General features: G+C 41.1%; 1 protein-coding gene across 14 annotated transcripts in view; it reads left to right on the forward strand.

Annotated features, from left to right (window-relative positions):
- fnbp1b (formin binding protein 1b) overlaps positions 1-18,710 on the forward strand; it is a 253,838-nt gene that overhangs the window by 141,011 nt on the left and 94,117 nt on the right. For all 14 annotated transcript variants that reach the window (XM_078226346.1, XM_078226353.1, XM_078226350.1 and 11 more), the window contains 2 exons: positions 8,218-8,346; positions 10,131-10,277. In XM_078226346.1, the coding sequence (XP_078082472.1) occupies positions 8,218-8,346; positions 10,131-10,277 (276 nt within the window). The remainder of the gene's footprint in view (positions 1-8,217; positions 8,347-10,130; positions 10,278-18,710) is intronic.

The raw sequence follows: 18,710 nt of genomic DNA on the forward strand, positions 1-18,710 counted from the left end.
AGCTGGGGTCTCAGCTACATACTACTTTTATTAAGGAGCTAGGTTAAGAGACAGAGTAACGTATCTTTGTTGATGAAGCAAAGCTTGGTTAGTCTAAGATGATAAATTGCCTCTTGGTGTCAGTGGGACTGGGTGGGATTGTGGTTGGTGCAGACTCGATGGGCCAGGTGGGCTCCTTCTGCTCTTTAGGGATTCTATGATTCTAGAGAAGTAAAGTGAATGGGCAACAAGTTAAATCATATCGGTTTACAGCACGGAAACAGACCCTTTGGCCCAACTTGTCCATGCCGCCCATTTTTTATTACCATTAAGCTAGTCCCAATTGCCATGTTTGGCTTATATCCCTCTATACCCATCTTACCCATGTAACTCATATACCCATCTTACCCATTGCAGCTTTGACAAAGGGTCAGCTGGACTCGAAACGTCAGCTCTTTTCTCTTCTTACAGATCTGCTGAGATTTTTCAGCATTTTCTCTTTTGGTTTCAGATTCCAGCATCCACAGTAATTTGTTTTTACCCATGTAACTGTCTAAATGTTTTTAAAACGACAAAATTGTACCCACCTCTACTACTACCTCTAGCAGCCCGTTCCAGACACTCACCACCCTCTATGTGGAAAAGATTACCCCTCTGGATCCTTTTGTATCTCTCCCCTCTCACTTTAAACTTATGCCCTCTAGTTTTAGACTCCGCTACCTTTGGGAAAAGGTGTAGACCATCTGCCTTACCTATGCCCCTCATTATTTTATTAGCCTTCTAAGATTACCCTAAGCCTCCTACGCTCCAGAGAAAAAAGGTTCCAGTCTATCCAGCCTCTCCTCCTCACTCAAACCATCAATTCCTGGTAGCATCCTAGCAAATCTTTTCTGCACTCTTTCTAGTTTAATAATATCCTTTCTATAATAGGGTGACCAGAACTGTACACAGTATTCCAAGTGTGGCCTTACTAATGTCTTGTACAACTTCAACAAGATGTCCCAACTCCTGTATTCAATGTTCTGACCAATGAAACCAAGCATGCCGAATGCTTTCTTCACCACCCTGTCCACATGTGACTGTGCTTTCAAGGAGCTATGAACCTGTACTCTTCAAACTCTTTGTTCTACAACTCTCCCCAACGCCCTACCATTAATTGAATAGGTCCTGCACCGATTCGATCTATCAAAATGCATCACCTCACATTTATCTAAATTAAACTCCATCTGCCATTCATCAGCCCACTGGCCCAATTGATCAAGATCCCGTTGCAATCCTAAATAACCTGCTTCACTGTCCACTATGCCACCAATCTTGGTGTCATCTGCAAACTTACTAACCACGCCTACTAAATTCTCATCCAAATCATTAATATAAATGACAAATAACAGTGGACCCAGCACTAGTCCCTGAGACACATGCTGGTCACAGGCCTCCAGTTTGAAAAACAACCCTCTACAACTACCCTCTGTCTTCTGTCATCAAGCCAATATTGTATCCAATTGGCTACCTCACTGTGGATCCCATGAGCTTTAACCTTGTGCAACAACCTACCATGCGGTACCTTGTCCAAGGCCTTGCTAAAGTCCATGTAAACAGTATCAACTGCACTGCCCTCATCTACCTTCTTGGTTACCCCTTCAAAAAACTCAATCAAATTCATAAGTCGTGATTTTTCCACTCACAAAGCCATGCTGAGTGTCGCTAAACAGTCCTTGCCAATCTAAATGCCTGTCGATCCTGTCTCTCAGAATATCTTCAAACAACTTACCCACTTCAGATGTTAGGCTCACCGGCCTGTAGTTCTCGGGCTTTTCCCTGCAGCCCTTCTTAAACAAAGGCACAACATTTGCCACCCCCCAATCTTCAGGCACCTCACCTGTGACTGCTGATGATTCAAATATCTTAGCTCGGGGACCCGAAATTTCCTCCCTAGCCTCCCACAACATCCTGGGATGCACTTCATCAGGTCCTGGGGATTTATCTACCTTGATGCGCTTTAAGACTTCCAGCAGCACCTCCTCTAATATGTACACTCCTCAGGACATCACTGTTTATTTCCCCAAGTTCCCAAACATCCATGCCTTTCTCAACAGTAAATACTGATGAGAAGTACTCATTTAGGGCCTCACCTATCTCTTGTGGATCCGCACATAGATGACTTTGTTGACGATTAAGTTGGCAGTTGAAATATAAGATGAAAAGTGTGAGATAATTTACTTTGGTAGTAAGAATAGAAAACCAAAATCCTTTTGAAAAAGTGTGAATTTTGTAAATACTGATGTTTGAGGGACTTAGGTGTATTCAAAGAAGAAACGCTGACAGTTAGCATGCCGGTACAACCAACAGTTAGGAACTTAAATGATGTTGGTCTATATTGCAAGCAGATTGAAGTACAAGAGTACAGAAGTCTGCAAATGTACAGAGCTTTGGTGAGGCCATGCCTGGAATACTGTTTGCAGTATTGTCTCATTGTTTAAGGAAGGATGTACTTGTATTAAAGGCAATACAGTGAAGGTTCACTAGATTGGTCACTGGGTTGAGAGAATTGTCCTATGTTGGGATGCTGAGCAAATTGGGTCCATATACTCATGGAAGTATGAGAGGTGATCTTATTTAAATATACAAGGTCCTGAAACAGCTTGACAGGGTAGTCCTGGTTGGGAAATCTCGAACACAGTGCAAGGGACTGATTGTTTGGGTCTGAGTTGAAGACTTCTTTACTCCAATCCCCTTGCAAAAAAATCCAACATGCCATTCACCTTCCTAATTGCTTGCTGCGTCTCAGGCTAACTTTGTGTTCCTTGTACAAGTGCACCCAAGTATCTTTGAACATGAACATTTAGAAGTTTCACACCTATTTAATAATATTATGCTTATGTATATTTAAGGCTTAAATGGAATGATTTTTGGGGTATCAGGTAATCTAGGGGTATGGGCAGGAAAGTGGAGTTAATTGTCAGTCATGATCGCATTGAATCTTGGAGCAGGCTCGATGGGCCAAATGGCCTCCTCCTCCTATCTCTTATGTAATATTGTTATGTTCTTAAGCCAGAGCTATTATTTGCAATGTTAAAGCAATCCATTCCCAGATCCACTATCTTTCTCTGTAAACAAGCCATAATTAGCTGTTTGTTTCCTCAATTTAAATGCAACTCATTGAGTTTACTGTTGTTTTAGACTCTGGTGTTACTGATGTCTGACTAGGTTCAGTTGAAAAGAATGGAGGCTGGTAGCCCTGTGTGACATGTCTGGTTTTATTTAGCTGGCAAAACAAAGAACTACTTTAGGGCCATCTCGAGAACTGTATGTGTCTATGTATCGCAATACAGTTGTTTCTTATGAAAATGCACCATGTTCGTCACTTCAGAAATGCTCAAGTCTACACTGCACATTATTAGGAACTGTAAAGAGTTTGAAATGCTAGTCTTAACAAAGAGACTATAACAGCTGTATGTTGGTGGACAAATAGAACAGTATATGTTTAGTTATCTGCCCATGGATGGTATCCCATCTATAACAAGACCAAATTAAAGGCAGAAATAATTAGAGAATTGGAGCAGTTTATTAACATGCCATTTGTTGTTGATATATATCGTATTTTTTAAGGATGGGCATAAATATATAGTTAACTATTTAGATTCTAATTTGGTAAAGTGCAATTCATAATGAAAACTTTTCTATTTTGATTTGGCATAAAATCTTTATAGTTGAAAATCTGAACAAAAGGAATTTATTTCATATGAAAGTATCCCTCTTATTTGTCTTCCTATATTGTGAGATCAATCTATTTGGATGAAATGTATCTTTATTTACTCTAGCATTACCTGCTGTGGCAACATATCTTGGCCAGCAGAGAGGTCTTCCTGTGCACTCTGTGTCAGTGAGTGACCTTTCATTTTTCCTCCTGTTTCTTTCTGTCACGCCCCTTTATTTTCCCATTAATTGGAGTCTTCTGACCTTGCTCAGAAGAAACATACATCATGCCACTTTCTGCAGAATTAGATCGACAGTGGCGCACTCAAAGCACCAGTGTTTGTTTACTTCCGTTACTTCCATTGCTGTTAAGCATGTACCCCTAAATGTATAGTGTTTGACATTTTATAATCATATGAACATTACAAAGATGTCGCTTTTGAAAAATCACTATGAATTTGAGTGACTTTTTTATTATTTCATGGGATGTGCGTGTCACTGGCAAGACCAACATTTGTTGTCCATCCCTAATTGTCCTTGACCTCTGAGGCCCTTTCAGAAAGCAGTTCAGAGTCAACCACATTGCTGTGGGTCTGGAATCACAGATGGGTTTTTATGATAATCCGTGATAGTTTCATGTTCACCATTGCTGAGACTAGCTTTATTTTCCCAATTTGTTAGCTGATTTCAAAGTTCACCAGCTATCATGGTGGGATTTGAAGCCACGTCCCCAGAACATTTGCTCATCTGCCCTGTATAATACAATTGTTGGGAAGCTTTTCAGTGACATAGATCAGGTATTTGCATTTCTGAATGAAGTCTTTGTATCACAGTTGGATTCTCAATTCCTTCAGGATTGCATATTTGCATGGTCTCTTCAGGTTACTCTTCCAGAATGGAATTGCATAGGAATAGCAAATTTGTGTGATGTAAAGGCAACAGTTCACTATCTGTTATGGGGCACATGTGAAACAGAAATTAATGAAAAACAAACACTGCCAAGCAAATATGAGGCTTAATTTTCCACCACAGTTCCTAGTTTAATGAGACCAAAGAGTATCTTATTAATATATCAGATACAGCATACCAGCTTTGAGTTGTAACAGATGAAGGTTAAAAAGGGAAAAGAGAGCTTGTTGCACACAGTACCTCCATTATCAATGGGTCCTGAAGATGTCAAGTTGTTGTTGTGCAGGCTGTAAAAGCAGTTAAGGTGGCCTATGGAATCTTGGATTTTATAACTAGAGGTCTCGAGTACAAAAGCAGGAAGTCAGGATGAACTTGAAAATCGAGTTGGAGGGGAATTTGGCCCCACAAATTTCTAATGAGTATATACTAAGGGGCTGAGGACACAAGGGACCCGAGCGTGTTTGTCCACAGACAGGCGGCACGATGGCACCGTGGTTAGCACTGCCTCCTCAGAGCGCTAGGGATCCGGGTTCAATTCTGGCCTCGGGTCACTGTCTGTGTGGAGTTTGCACATTCTCCCCATGTCTGCATGGGTTTCCTCCGGGTTCTCCGGACAGTCCAAAGATGTGCTGGTTAGATTGATTGGCCATGATAAATTGCCCCTTAGTGTCGGGGGATTAGGAGGGTAAATATGTGGGGTTACGGGAATAAGGCCTGGGTGGGATTGTGGTCAGTGCAGACTTGATGGGCCGAATGGCCTCCTTCTGCACTATAGGGATTCTATGATGCTGAGGGCAGAAGGGCACATTAGTAGGGTGGTGAAAAAGGCATATATCAATCGAGGCATAGATTACAAAAGCAGGCAAGTCATGTTGGAGTTGTATAGATCTTTGATGAGGCCACAGCTAGAGTACCATGTGCAGTTCTGTTCACCACATTATAGCAAAGATGTGATTGCACTGGAGGGGGTGTAGAGGGGATTCACCAGGATGCTGCCTGGGATGGAACGTTTAAGTTATGAGGAGAGGTTGGGTAGGCTTGGGTTGTTTTCATTAGAGCAGAGAAGACTGAGGAGCAACCTGATCGAGTTGTACAAGATTATGAGAGACATGGACAGAGTGGATAAGGAGTAGCTGTTCCCCTTAGTTGAACGGTCAGTCACGAGGGGACATAGGTTCAAGGTGAGGGGCAGGAGATTTCGGGGGGATGTGAGGAACAACCTTTTCACTCAGAGGGTGGTGACGGTCTGAAATGTGCTGTCTGGAAAGGTAGTAGAGGTGGGTTGCCTCACATCCTTTAAAAAGTACCTGGATGAGCAGTTGGCACATCATAATATTCAGGGCCATGGGCCAAGTGCTGGCAAATAAGATTAGGTGGGAGTTCAGGTGTTTCTAATATGTCGGTGTGAACTCAATATGCCCAAGGACCTCTTCTGTGCTGTATAATTCTATGAAAAGATTGACTATAACACAATACTCCTCCACTCTCAATACAGCTTTATAAATATACACATTTTTAAGAATACCACAAATTACAGAATGTATTTTATACTATAATATTCTCAGTACGTACACAGTCCCTGTAAACAAACAGGTCAACTGTGGTCAGACGCAGCCCACTCTGGAACTATGTGGCACATGCAACCCAGTACAACTTTTGCTGGGTTTCTCATCAAATCCCTCCAGATTCTTATCACACTGTGAGCCAAATGGTCTCTCTGTAACTTTGGCTTCTGCTCAAGTGTTTCCAAACTCCACTCTCAAAAGAAACACACCGTGGAATCTTCTCTCAAACATTGCTTTCTTTTAGATGCTTCACAACAGACCCACTTCCAGGATTTCAATCTCTCTTTTCAGTATTCCTCTGCCTTGAATTGCCACGTGCATTCAAGCTTCCACACAGTCACTCAGGTACTCAACCTTAGGATTGCTTCAGATATCTGGCTCCTCGCTAGCCAAGGTCTGCACATTTTAGCTGTCTTTTACCGGGAGCCTCTCTCTGCCCCATTCTTTAATTTCAGCGAGCAATACCTTGTTCAATTTCTAGTTGCTTTTATCTTTTGACATCAGTCTTCCTGGGACTTTGCTTTTATTCCCTGGTTTCTAGAACTATCTGTGCTTTACCTTCTGGGACTTGCTTTCTTGCCCTTACTTCATTGTTCTGCTTCTGACAGTTTCTGTGTTGCTTCCTCTCCAGCTATCTAGTTCCAACTGCTACTGGGTCCAGCTTGTTTACCTCTACATCATAACCCTTTAATCACAATGCAGGCACAGTTTGAAATAAAACCAAAACCCCATAAATGCAACCGCCTTTGTTTTACACGAATCTAACTAAAATTTTAACCCTTTCTTAGACCACTAAGCTACAATGGTCCGTGTGCTTCTTTTCTTTGGAAGATTTTAAGAAGGTTTGAATTCACTGTCTGCTGTGGGTTAGCAGAAATGTGCGTTAATACCAAGAGGTTTGCAGTTAACAAGTTTTCTCCACACTTCATTGATATTCATTACAGTTATATTGTGATCAGAACTAGGTTTTATTTATGTGTTCATCAGATATGAGCATCATTGATAAGGTCAGTGTTCACACTGACTGTGAGAAGTTTTTATCCAGTGTTCTCCATGGCCACAAGTTAACAGAATTTAACTTTTTTCATGTCCCTTACCATTCCTCAGCTTTTGCTAGTGCCTCATATTGAGGCACATTCCGATGAACAATAGGAACCATCTGTTACCTTATGTAAATAGCCAGCTATCTTCCAAACTTAAACAATGAGAGTTGCCAACTTATTTAACTATGTGGGCATCACAACCAAGATCAGTCATATTCTTTCACATTATTTGCATATGTATTTTTCCTGTTAGACTCATCAAGTAGAGATCAGACTGGAAACTGCAGCTGGCTTAATTTTTTTCTCTCCCTATCCTACAATGCTGGGACCATTGACTGTAATCTCATTGCCACCCTCACTCGGATCAGCTAGCCAAATAGAGAACAAGGGATCTAACAGCTAATGTTGAGCAGTGCACCATCATACGGTAAATGTATCTACCAGGATACTAGGCATTACTCATGCCTTGCAATACAAATTAAGAGAATTGGAAACCTGCATTCATTTGTTTCTACTACTAGTACAGGTCACCCATTCACAGCACAATATGAGATCCTATGTATGTGTTACACAAAGGGAGTAATTGCAACAGTAATAAAGTGACAATGTAAATGTGTCACTTTTTTCCCCATTGGTTAGATTCTAGCGTAATAAATTGAGTTCATATGGGTTTCATGTACTGTCTTCAGAAAAGCTAACGGAAGCCACCAGAAAAACCCTATAAGTTTTCGCCTGCTATCATTGTGGAGTGTTACCTTATCCACAGGTCTTCATTTATAAAATGTCCCATGTAAATTTGTTGATGTTACACTCCTATCTTACTAATATTTATGCTTTTGTGTGTGTACAATTTTTGTTTGTCTTTCTTCCATCCTTACATTTGCTGGCTTGTATGTCATCTTTAATAATTATTTGCTGAGAAATAATATTACTCCATCATTTATGAAAAAATGCATAAGCACATAGTATGAAATTCAAGTGTAGCATTATTGATCAATTGATTGTTTGTGCACATTTCTGAACAGGCACGGCAGCAAGCCCAAACTCGACATCAGATGGCATCTGATAGTAAGGGAGAATATTCCAGTGTTCTTCAGAACTTCAATAAAGAACAACATGAACATTACTACACAAATATACCAAACATATTCCAGGTAAGTTGGAATCTGGCCATTTTCGATTATATGAAAATGCAATACGATTAATAGTCAAAAAAATGGTATATCTTTGATTCCCAGTTTAACATTTTTCCAGCAAATTACTTCAAAAATCTGTATAAAATATTATAGGTCGAGCACACCTGTTCTTCATCATGTCACAGAGTGGTTTTGCACTTAAGATATCACACAACCACATCGAAAGAGTATACACGTTTGTGCAAATGTATATTTTTCACCCTCCTGAGGTAGCAATACGGCTGTTAGAGTTTATGTTTGCTTGGTAAGGGGTGATTTGTTGTTCCAGCATAATTAGTCGACAGATCACTGCTGCACAACTGTATGATGATTTTCTCACTGACACTGATGCGTCCTCTACACACCTGACAATTCTGTTTCACTCTGGAAGCAGACTTCCTGTGCTGTGGTAGAATATTCCTGATATTTTCCAAGTCGGGGAATTATGACTTAAGAGCCTGAATCAGGACTGAATGATGAGAGAAAAGTTGAGTAAGGTTCATTGCGAGCATGAGGGAACAGGGAAGAACAATGGAATAGAGGAGGTGAAAAACTGTTCTTCTTTACTGGAATGGGAAAGGGGAAAATATCTCTGAATGGAAGATTAGGGGGGGTGGACTTGAGAGAAGAGCCTCTCTCCCAACTTGGCAGGATGAGGAGAATTACTTAGAGAAGAAAAGCTTTGTATTCATTTCACTCAGCTATGAAGAACCACACCATAACTGATTTGTTGACCCCCAAGTGTTTCTCAATAATCCCTGCAATACAACTGATTCAAAATCTGTCTGCCTTTCTGCTGGTTCAATGTAGCTTCCTTATCCTTATTTTCAGGATAACCAGAAGAATGAAAGTTTTTAATTCTGGAGGAATAAAAGGAAAAATAAACCATGCAAATGTTAAAATCTGAAACAAACACAGAAAATACTGAAGAATTGACCTCTTCCCTCTTGGGTAGACTGTAGACTATGTGTATTTCCAACTATTCTCATTCAGAAAATAAAACGCATTCCAGTGAGTTATGTGGTGACCCTATTATGTTCATTTATAGTAGTATCTTCATAAAAACTTGTGTCAAGTTTAATTTGTAATTCAAGGAAATCTTGTGTGTTTTTCATTATATACTAGTGTGATATTTAATTGCTCACACACTGCTACTATTTGTCTTGATACCTTAACATTCCTAACTGTATCTGATGCACCTATTGAAAAATGTGTATTCATTTGTGGTTCTTCTGATGGAAGAAAATAAAAAAACTAAAAAGTGACGCATGCAGGAATTGCCTCTCGCGTTGCCGTACCTCCTTTAAGACAATAATTCACTTATCGCTCATCAATCATCCACTTTTTAAACTAAGAAGTTCTTAACTTGGAGGAGTGCTAGTAATTGTAAATAAAAATCAATCTGAAGTTGGATCATCACTACTGTAGGTGATTCATGTCGATGCTCAGGAACAAAATGACAACTATGATTGCAACAAATGGATCAATAGAATAATTGATGTCATGATCTTTGGCAACTATATGTTTTCATTAAATTACATTCGCATTGATTTACCTTCTAGGCTTCTAAATTAATCAGATTTCAGTTCTGATCAGACTGTGTTTTCTGATCAGAAACCCAACCAGATAACAAAACTATAGACAATTCACCAAACAGTCTAATTCTTTCTCGGGACTATCCACAAGGAGTTAGCTTGACATGTATTAATTTTAATCAATCAATTTTACATAATTATGTTCAATAACAAAATTGTTAATTTCAGAAAATCCAAGATCTGGATGAAAGAAGAATAGTCAAAATTGGAGAATCAATGAAGACCTTCTCTGAAGTAGACAGACAAGTCATACCCATCATTGGGAAGTGTCTCGATGGAATCACAAAAGCAGCTGAATCTGTTGATGAAAAGCATGTAAGTCCACAAGCAGTTGTCACGTAAATATAAGCTTTGCTGAAATTATTCCCACTGGGCTTCGAGATTGTAAATTCTAATTTGGGCAGTTCCATCACCAAATGTACTTCATCAAAAAACCTAATAATTGTAAAAGAGACAAAAACAAAATATCTAAAAAGGTGGTAAATATCCTGTGGGAGAACTTCAAAAAGATCAAAAACAGAACTTGCTACTTAAAAAAAAAATCTGCAGCAAAATCAATATTATAAAGTTAACTGAATTCCTCAAATGTTTCTCAGCTTTGCAATACTACCCTGCACGGTTATTAATCTACAGTATCGAATGATGCATTCAATTTGGTTTGTGTGTACAATAAATGCATGTGACCAACCAATGCCGTTTTCTCTACAGAGTAACCTCCCACATGGGAGTGAAGTTATTATCTGTATTGCTTTCAATTAGATTATTTGCAGCCTTTGCGGCAACAGCATTTAATTGGCTGAACATTGTAGTTCCAAAACACATGCACCAATTACAGGCATCATCCCAAAACCCCCTTATCCATAAGATTGTATTAGCCAGTGAACCTCTTCATTGTGATGTTGGTAGCATTAAGCTTTCTTCAAAAGTGACCAGTTGTCAAACCTATACTTTTTCAGTCTTTTCAAAACTGGAAACTGCAGGATAAGTAAAGGACATTGTGTTTACAGACAGCATTGGCTTTTATTATTCTCCTATACAGTAACAAAAAAAATGATCTCAAACCAACTATGTTTTGCTCATCATTAATACCTGTTTGCTTTCAATACAATATTAATTGAATATCATTGAATAATGCTTCTTGTGAGATGTCCAGCATTATTCAGACAATTGTGATTATGTTTTGCTGAAACTTGAACAATTCTTTAGGTTTAGTTGATGAAAAATTATTTCACTCTTTTTTAAGAAAGGTGAGAGGGAGAAATTGAGGAACTGTAGACTGGTTAACCGAACATCTGTTGTCAAGAAATGCAGAGCAGGCAGGTCATGGTACCATTCAGTGTGCAGTGCTGATTTCATATCAATTATCCCATTTAGAAGTTGAACATTTTCTTGACCTCACACAACTGAACACACATTGCATAAAAAAGGCAACTAATCATCCTTGTACATTCCCTTAGTGCCTGTCTTCTGTGTTCTTTTGCCCCTCCTATTGTTCCGATGCTGTGCTACCTCAATGGCTGCACCATTGCTGGTGGAGGCTGCTGACTTTCAGTGGAAGAGGCTGCTGATGCCCTTTGGGAATGATCGCTGCGCAAAAATCTGGCTGCAGGTTGCACCATCTCAGCATGGGCAACATAGACGCTAAGCATTCACTACGCATAGCCATCAGCATTCTTCCCTCACGTGCCCTATGAAAGTATTAATTGCGTGCCCTGCAGCAGAATTTGTGAACCATCATTCATTTTGATGAGCTGATAACTGTGCTCTCTTTGCAGCCCACTCCAGCCCATTGTCTCACTGTGTGCAGATCCTGCCTCCATGTTATTCTCTAAATTACATGCAGTGTCAATATCTGAGCTGCTGGTTGCAAATGTAAAATTGAGTCATGGACTATCTTCTTGCTATTCCTCCACTGCTTGGCTAGGTTACTGCTCTTGGGTATCTGAAAGAAGAAAGGCAGTAGGATCAAGTTATGGAGCGGAGAATGGGGAGAAAAGTGAAAGATGCATGCTTACATCTCGTGCAGTTTGTAACTGGAAGAGTGTGAGAAATGAGGGGGAGATGGGAAGTGAGGAGGAGGATTAAGGTATGAGGTCACTATCATCTTTGGTTTCAGATCCACCATTGGCCATGCCTCAGCAATGGCCATCCCAATAATAGTCAAAGACATAGGAATCGTAGCAGGCAGGGGGTGGACCATGCAAATGTCCATTGACCTCAGGCAGGATTTTCCGGTCTTGGTGTTAGCGTGGCTGGAAAATCCCGCCCTGGGTCTCTTCCATTGAGGTTTGGAAATGCAGGTGATCCTGTTCCTCCCAAACCCTCCAGATGAGTCCTGTTGTCTCTGGTTGTATGCCACCTTGTCCTGCATGCCAGTGAGTGTCAAGCAGTGTAGGGGTGATGTAGTTGTAATGATTGAATAGCTGACAGTGTGAGAAACCTGTGGGACGCAGACCTGAGGCTTGCAGCTCAGTGTGTAAGGGTGTGATATGAGCCATGATTGATGATTGTTGCAAGTGAGTGGGGATGTGGTGAGGTGAATTGATCAGTGTCTGAGGCTAGTTACGCAGCTGGTAGGATATGGCATTAAAAGATGCATTCCCTGATCTGAGCTCTTGTGTGAGATTATTAAACTTCTTGCAAGACTGCTTCAGGATTCTTGCAGCTTGACTCCTGGCATTGACCTATCTGGTCCCAGTGCCTTCTGTGCATGTCTCTGGTGGGCTTCCAGGCCCTTTTTGGATACAGGGCCAACACCTCCATTATAGCAAACAGAAACCTTGGCATCTGCGTGCTCCCATGTTTGGTTATTCTTGAATGTTTCTCAGGTCAGTAATTTATGACTGTCAGTACGTAATACCTTTAAGAGATACAGGTGAACTTTAAACAGGTCAAGCAAGCTTTGAGTAGTGCTAGCCACTCATGATATTGGCCCCTGCTGATGCAATTAGGCAGTCAACAGTATGGTTAGCACTGGCTGGATGCTGAAGTCATTAAAATGATCAAGAAGCCTGTTGTTGATGTGCTGTCTGGGCATGGGTTAATCACCCTTCATGATCCTGTGCCTGGTGTCACAGTCTGTCAAATGTAATGCTCACTGTCTCTTTAACTGTCATCAGAAGAGAATGTTGAGAGGATGTTTGATAAAGGTATTGAAAACCATGAAGAATCTAAACAGGGTCGGAAAATGTTTCCATCCCCCCCCATTACTGATTTTATTAGCACATCTGCCTTTTAGTTTTTAATCTTGAACATGATTAACTTGTTCTCCCCATAGATGCTGACTGTTTGCTGTGTTTTACCAGCTTTTTTGTTCTCGCTTAATTACTTAGTACAGACTTCATCACAGTTGTTTGTACTTAAATATTGGAACATAAAATTACATTGTCCGCAACTTATAAACAGCCATTCTGACCATTGTCAGCGTTTATGCTCCACGCAAAGATTCCATCATCCCTCTTCATTTTGCCGGTCAGTATATCCTTCTGTTCTTTTTTTCCTTGTGTGCTTATCTGGGTTCGCCTTCAGTGCATCTCTGCCATCTGTCTCATCTCTTCGTGTGAGTTCTACATTATTACCACTCTGGGTAAAGAGGTTTGTTCTGAATTTACTATTGGATTTATAGGTGACCACCCTATCTTTATGGCCTCTTGTTTTGCTCTTCCTCAGATGCAGAAACGTCATTTTTGCATCTAATCTATTAAATCACTTCATGATCTTAAGGGCCTCTAGTAGATCATAGAACATAGAAAGCCACAGCACAAACAGGCCCTTCGGCCCACAAGTTGCGCCGATCACATCCCCACCTCTAGGCCTATCTATAGCCCTCAATCCCATTAAATCCCATGTACTCATCCAGAAGTCTCTTAAAAGACCCCAACGAGTTTGCCTCCACCACCACCGACGTCAGCCGATTCCACTCACCCACCACCCTCTGAGTGAAAAACTTACCCCTGACATCCCCCCTGTACCTACCCCCCAGCACCTTAAACCTGTGTCCTCTCGTAGCAACCATTTCAGCCCTTGGAAATAGCCTCTGAGAGTCCACCCTATCCAGACTCTGTCTTTTCTAGAGGAAACAGTCAGCTAGTCCTGATGAAAGATTATTGCAGTGAATATTAATTTAGGCTGTGATAATCAATATGGACATAATTGCCTGTGCAAAATAATTTTCTTTTTCGTGTTGTAGTTCTTACTTCATGTTTCAATGTGTTTTTGTTATGAGCATCCTCAGCTCAATTAACAGTGCTTTTGATTCGTTTTATCGAACCTCAGCTGGGCTACTTGATAAATTATCTAGCTCAAATGCTGTATTTTACAATGGAAAAGACGCACTGACCTAATTAATGTCTGACAAATAGTGATGAAATCCAAGGCTTTCAGCTTGCTTGCCTTCACAAATGAAGAGCAAATGCATAAAAACAATAAGCTGATAGAAAAGGATGCCTGAGGCAGTTAGCAAAGCTTGTAAAATGTGTCATCTGACCTTTTAATAGCATAGAGCTGAATATCTAAAACCTTGTTGTTTCATCCGTTTTTATAAGGAACTTCCTTTTAATCACCAATCCTTTTGACCACACCACCCTTTATTCTGCATTTCCATCTTTCTTTCATGGAATCCCTACAGTGCAGAAGGAGGCCATTCGGCACTGTAGGGAGGTCTGCACTGACCACAATCCCACCCAGCCCTATTCCCATAACCCCACATATTTACCCTGCTAATCCCCCTGACATTAAGGTCAATTTAACATGGCCAGTCCACCTAAGCCGCACATCCTTGGACTGTAGGAGGAAACTGGAGCACCCGGTTTCTCTCAGGATGCACATCCTCCCATGCAGACAGGGGGAGGATGTGCAAACTCCACACAGACAGTCACCCGAGGCCGAAATTGAACCCGGGTTCTTGGCACTGTGAGGCAGCAGTGCTAACCAGTGTGCCACCGTACTGCCTTTTATTTGTGCTAATTATTTATTTTTGTTGATTATTTTACATTATGGGAGTTGAAGGGTGGAATCTTCCTTGTCCCATAGGGTGGGTTTGAAAATGAGTGGAACTTTGGGGATATAAGCATCAGGTCAACAGACTAATGTATCTTCACCTCCGGGCAATCTTCCAGGAAGTGAGTCACCACCAGCAGAGGCTTCCAACTCGGCAGCAACCAGTTTGCAGCATTAACTGCCCATTTGTTGACTGATACAGATGGGCTCCCTCATAGAGGGTGCTTTGAGATTTTCTGGCGGTTTGTTTGGGGGGTTCATGAGGCCTCCCAGACCCAGTACCCAGGAGCCATGGTCATCAGTGGACCACAGCTGCAGCCACTGTTTTAGTTTCTTCAATCGAATAACTCTTCTGAGGGTACTTCAAAATGGAGGCGCCCTTTCCCCTTCCCACAGTGTCAGCTTCCAACTCTAATTTTTGGACTGTCATCCTTTTAAGCTGCAGGTGCTCTGATAGGGCCTGCAGCCTCAGGACCTGCCTGCCATCCTTAATTGGATGATGGACCTAGAGGCAACTTCTGAATTGGCTGCCCCAAGGAAGATCATCCAAGCAGGCCCCCGACAGCCAAATGTGAGGTTAGGACCTGAAAAAGGCCCAATCCTTGATATTTTGTTTGAAGTGCGCAGGATTCCACCCATTAATGTGCAGGATGATGAATTTTTCATGTAATTCATTGAAACAAGCACACTGTCACATAAGGTATTACATGATAAATTCAATGCACTTAAAGCCCTTGATCGTTAATTCAGTATCTTTAAGGTTACACTGTATCCTTGCATTTCTTCAGTTTTTATATTACAGAATTTATTTTCTTTAATTTGTTAAGTACATGGCTGATAGTAAAACCTGAGTTGTTCAAATTATGAGAAGGGAAACTAGAAACAACTGCCCTCCAACTTTGTTTGCAATTTGGATAGAATAAGGAGAGGTTTGAAAGCCAGAGAATGTCATTCCCAATTTTTTATGATTGAACATTGCATGTGTATGTGTCTTTTCCAGAATAGCAGTGCAGGGTGCCAGTGATTGAATATACATGGCTTTGTAGGTGCTGTGTCTCAAGGCTGGAATGTATTGTGACGGTTACCATTCACTGAAGGTGCACCGTGGTGTGCAGTTATGTGTAGCATGCTGGTGAATGCACACTAATGTAACACTACATTCTGCACCCTCTCCTTCTCTATGTACGTTATACTTTGTCTGTATAGCACGCAAGAAACAATACTTTTCACTCTATACCTATACATGTGACAATAAATTAAATGGCTATCTTGGCACCAGTCATAATGCTTTCACTGTATGGTAGTCCACTATTCCCCAAGTCTTTCAACCACCACTTCAAACCAAAAGGTAGTGAGGAGACATATTATTTGCTTTACATCTGGTTCATGACTCCACTGCCCAACCATATGTGTGTGCAATGAATGCCATGCTGCCACACAAAACATTGAAGAGCAGGGCTTTGGGATGCTGAAACAAAAGCTCTTCAGCCTGAACCATGCTGGAGGAGCTCTGCAAAACCCGCCAGAATGTGTGGCTTCATTTAGCTTGTCGATGACTTTATGCTGCATCTACAAATATATAAAGGGCAAAAGAGTAACAAGGGAGAGAGTAGGGCCTCTTGAGGATCAAAAAGGTCATCTATGTGTGGATCCACAAGAGATGGGTGAGATCCTAAATGAACATTTCTCATCAGTATTCACTGTTGAGAAAAGCATGGATGTCAGGGAACTTGGGGAAATAAATAGTAATGTCTTGAGGAGTGTACATATTACAGAGAAGGAGGTGCTGGAAGCCTTAAAGCGCATCAAGGTAGATAAATCCCCGGGACCTGATGAAGCGTATCCCAGGACATTGTGGGAGGCTAGGGAGGAAATTGCGGGTTCCCTAGCCGAGATATTTGAATCATCGATAGCCACGGGTGAGGTGCCTGAAGATTGGAGAGTGGCAAATGTTGTGCCTTTGTTTAAAAAGGGCTGCAGGGAAAAGCCTGGGAACTACAGGCCAGTGAGCCTCACATCTGTGGTGGGTAAATTGTTGGAAGATATTTTGAGAGACAGTATCTACAGGCATTTAGAGACGTAAGTACTGATTAGGGACAGTCAGCATGGCTTTGTGAGTGGAAAATCATGTCTCATAAATTTGATTGAGTTTTTTGAAGGGGTAACCAAGAAGGTAGATGAGGGCAGTGCTGTTGATGTTGTCTACATGGACTTCAGCAAGGCCTTTGATAAGGTACCGCATGGTAGTTGTTTCATAAGGTTAAATCTCACGGGATCCAGGGTGAGGTATCTAAATGGATACAAAATTGGCATCTTGACAGAAGCCAGAGGGTGGTTGTAGAGAACTGTTTTTCAAACTGGAGGCCTGTGACCAGCGGTGTGCCTCAGGGGTCAGTGTTGGGTCCACTGTTATTTGTTATTTATATTAATGATTTGGATGAGAATATAGGAGGCATGGTTAGTAAGTTGACAGATGACACTAGGATTGATGGCATAGTGGACAGTGAAGAAAGTTATCTCCAATTGCAATGGAATCTTGATCAATTGGGCCAGTGTGCTGACAAATGGCAGATGGAGTTTAATTTAGACAAATGCGAGGTGATGCATTTTGGTAGATTGAACCAGGGCAGGACTTACTCAGTTAATGGTATGGGATTGGGGAGAGTTACAGAACAAAGAGACCTAGGGGTACATGTTCATAGCTCCTTGAAAGTGGAGTCACAGGTGGACAGAGTGGTGAAGAAGGCATTCGGTATGCTTGGTTTCATCGGTCAGAACATTAAATACAGGAGTTGGAATGTCTTGTTGAAGTTGTACAAGACATTGGTAAGGCCACACTTGGAATACTGTGTGCAATTCTGGTCACCCTATTATAGAAAGAATATTATTAAACTAGAAAGAGTGAAGAAAAGATTTACTAGGATGCTACCAGGATATGATGGATTGAGTTATAAAGAGAGGTTGGATAGACCGGGACTTTTTTCTTTGAAGCGTAGGAGGCTGAGAGGTGACCTTATAGAGGTCTATAAAATAATGAGGGGCATAGATCAGATAGATAGTCAATATCTGTTCCCAAAGGTAGAGGAGTCTAAAACCAGAGGTCATAGGTTTAAGGTGAGAAGGGAGAGATACAAAAGTGTCCAGAGGGGCAATTTTTTCACACAGAGGGTGGTAAGTGTCTGGAACAAGCTGCCAGAGGTAGTAGTAGAGGCGGGTACAATTTTGTCTTTTAAAAAGCATTTAGATAGTTACATGGGTAAGATGGGTATAGAGGGATATGGGCCAAATGCGGGCAACTGGGATTAGCTTAGGGGTTTTAAAAAAAAAAGTGTGGCATGGACAAGTTGGCCCGAAGGGCCTGTTTCCATGCTGTAAACCTCTATGACTCTATGCTGCATCTTCCACAACCTGGCTTCATAAAGACACAACTCTTGCTACCAGGGAGCTCAGGAGGAAGAGGAAGGGAAGAGGCAGCAGCACATCATCGTTTCAGCTGGTCTGTCCCTGATTGTCTTGTTCAATTTCAGTTCCCATTGCATGTAATCTCAAATCCCTATTGTACACTAGTCCCACAATTTAACAAATGTCTTTTATGGACCATCACAGCATGCTCTTAGTCACAATATTAAAATAAATACTACCATATTAATTTTATCCAAAAAAATCATCCAACACTACACAAAAAAATAATTAATTACCTTTTTGCATTCCCTTAGTGTCTGACCTAATGGTGCTGTTGCCTGCCTTAAG

Source organism: Mustelus asterias, chromosome 13 (assembly GCF_964213995.1).
Source record: "Mustelus asterias chromosome 13, sMusAst1.hap1.1, whole genome shotgun sequence".
Classification (NCBI taxonomy): Eukaryota; Metazoa; Chordata; class Chondrichthyes; order Carcharhiniformes; family Triakidae; genus Mustelus; species Mustelus asterias.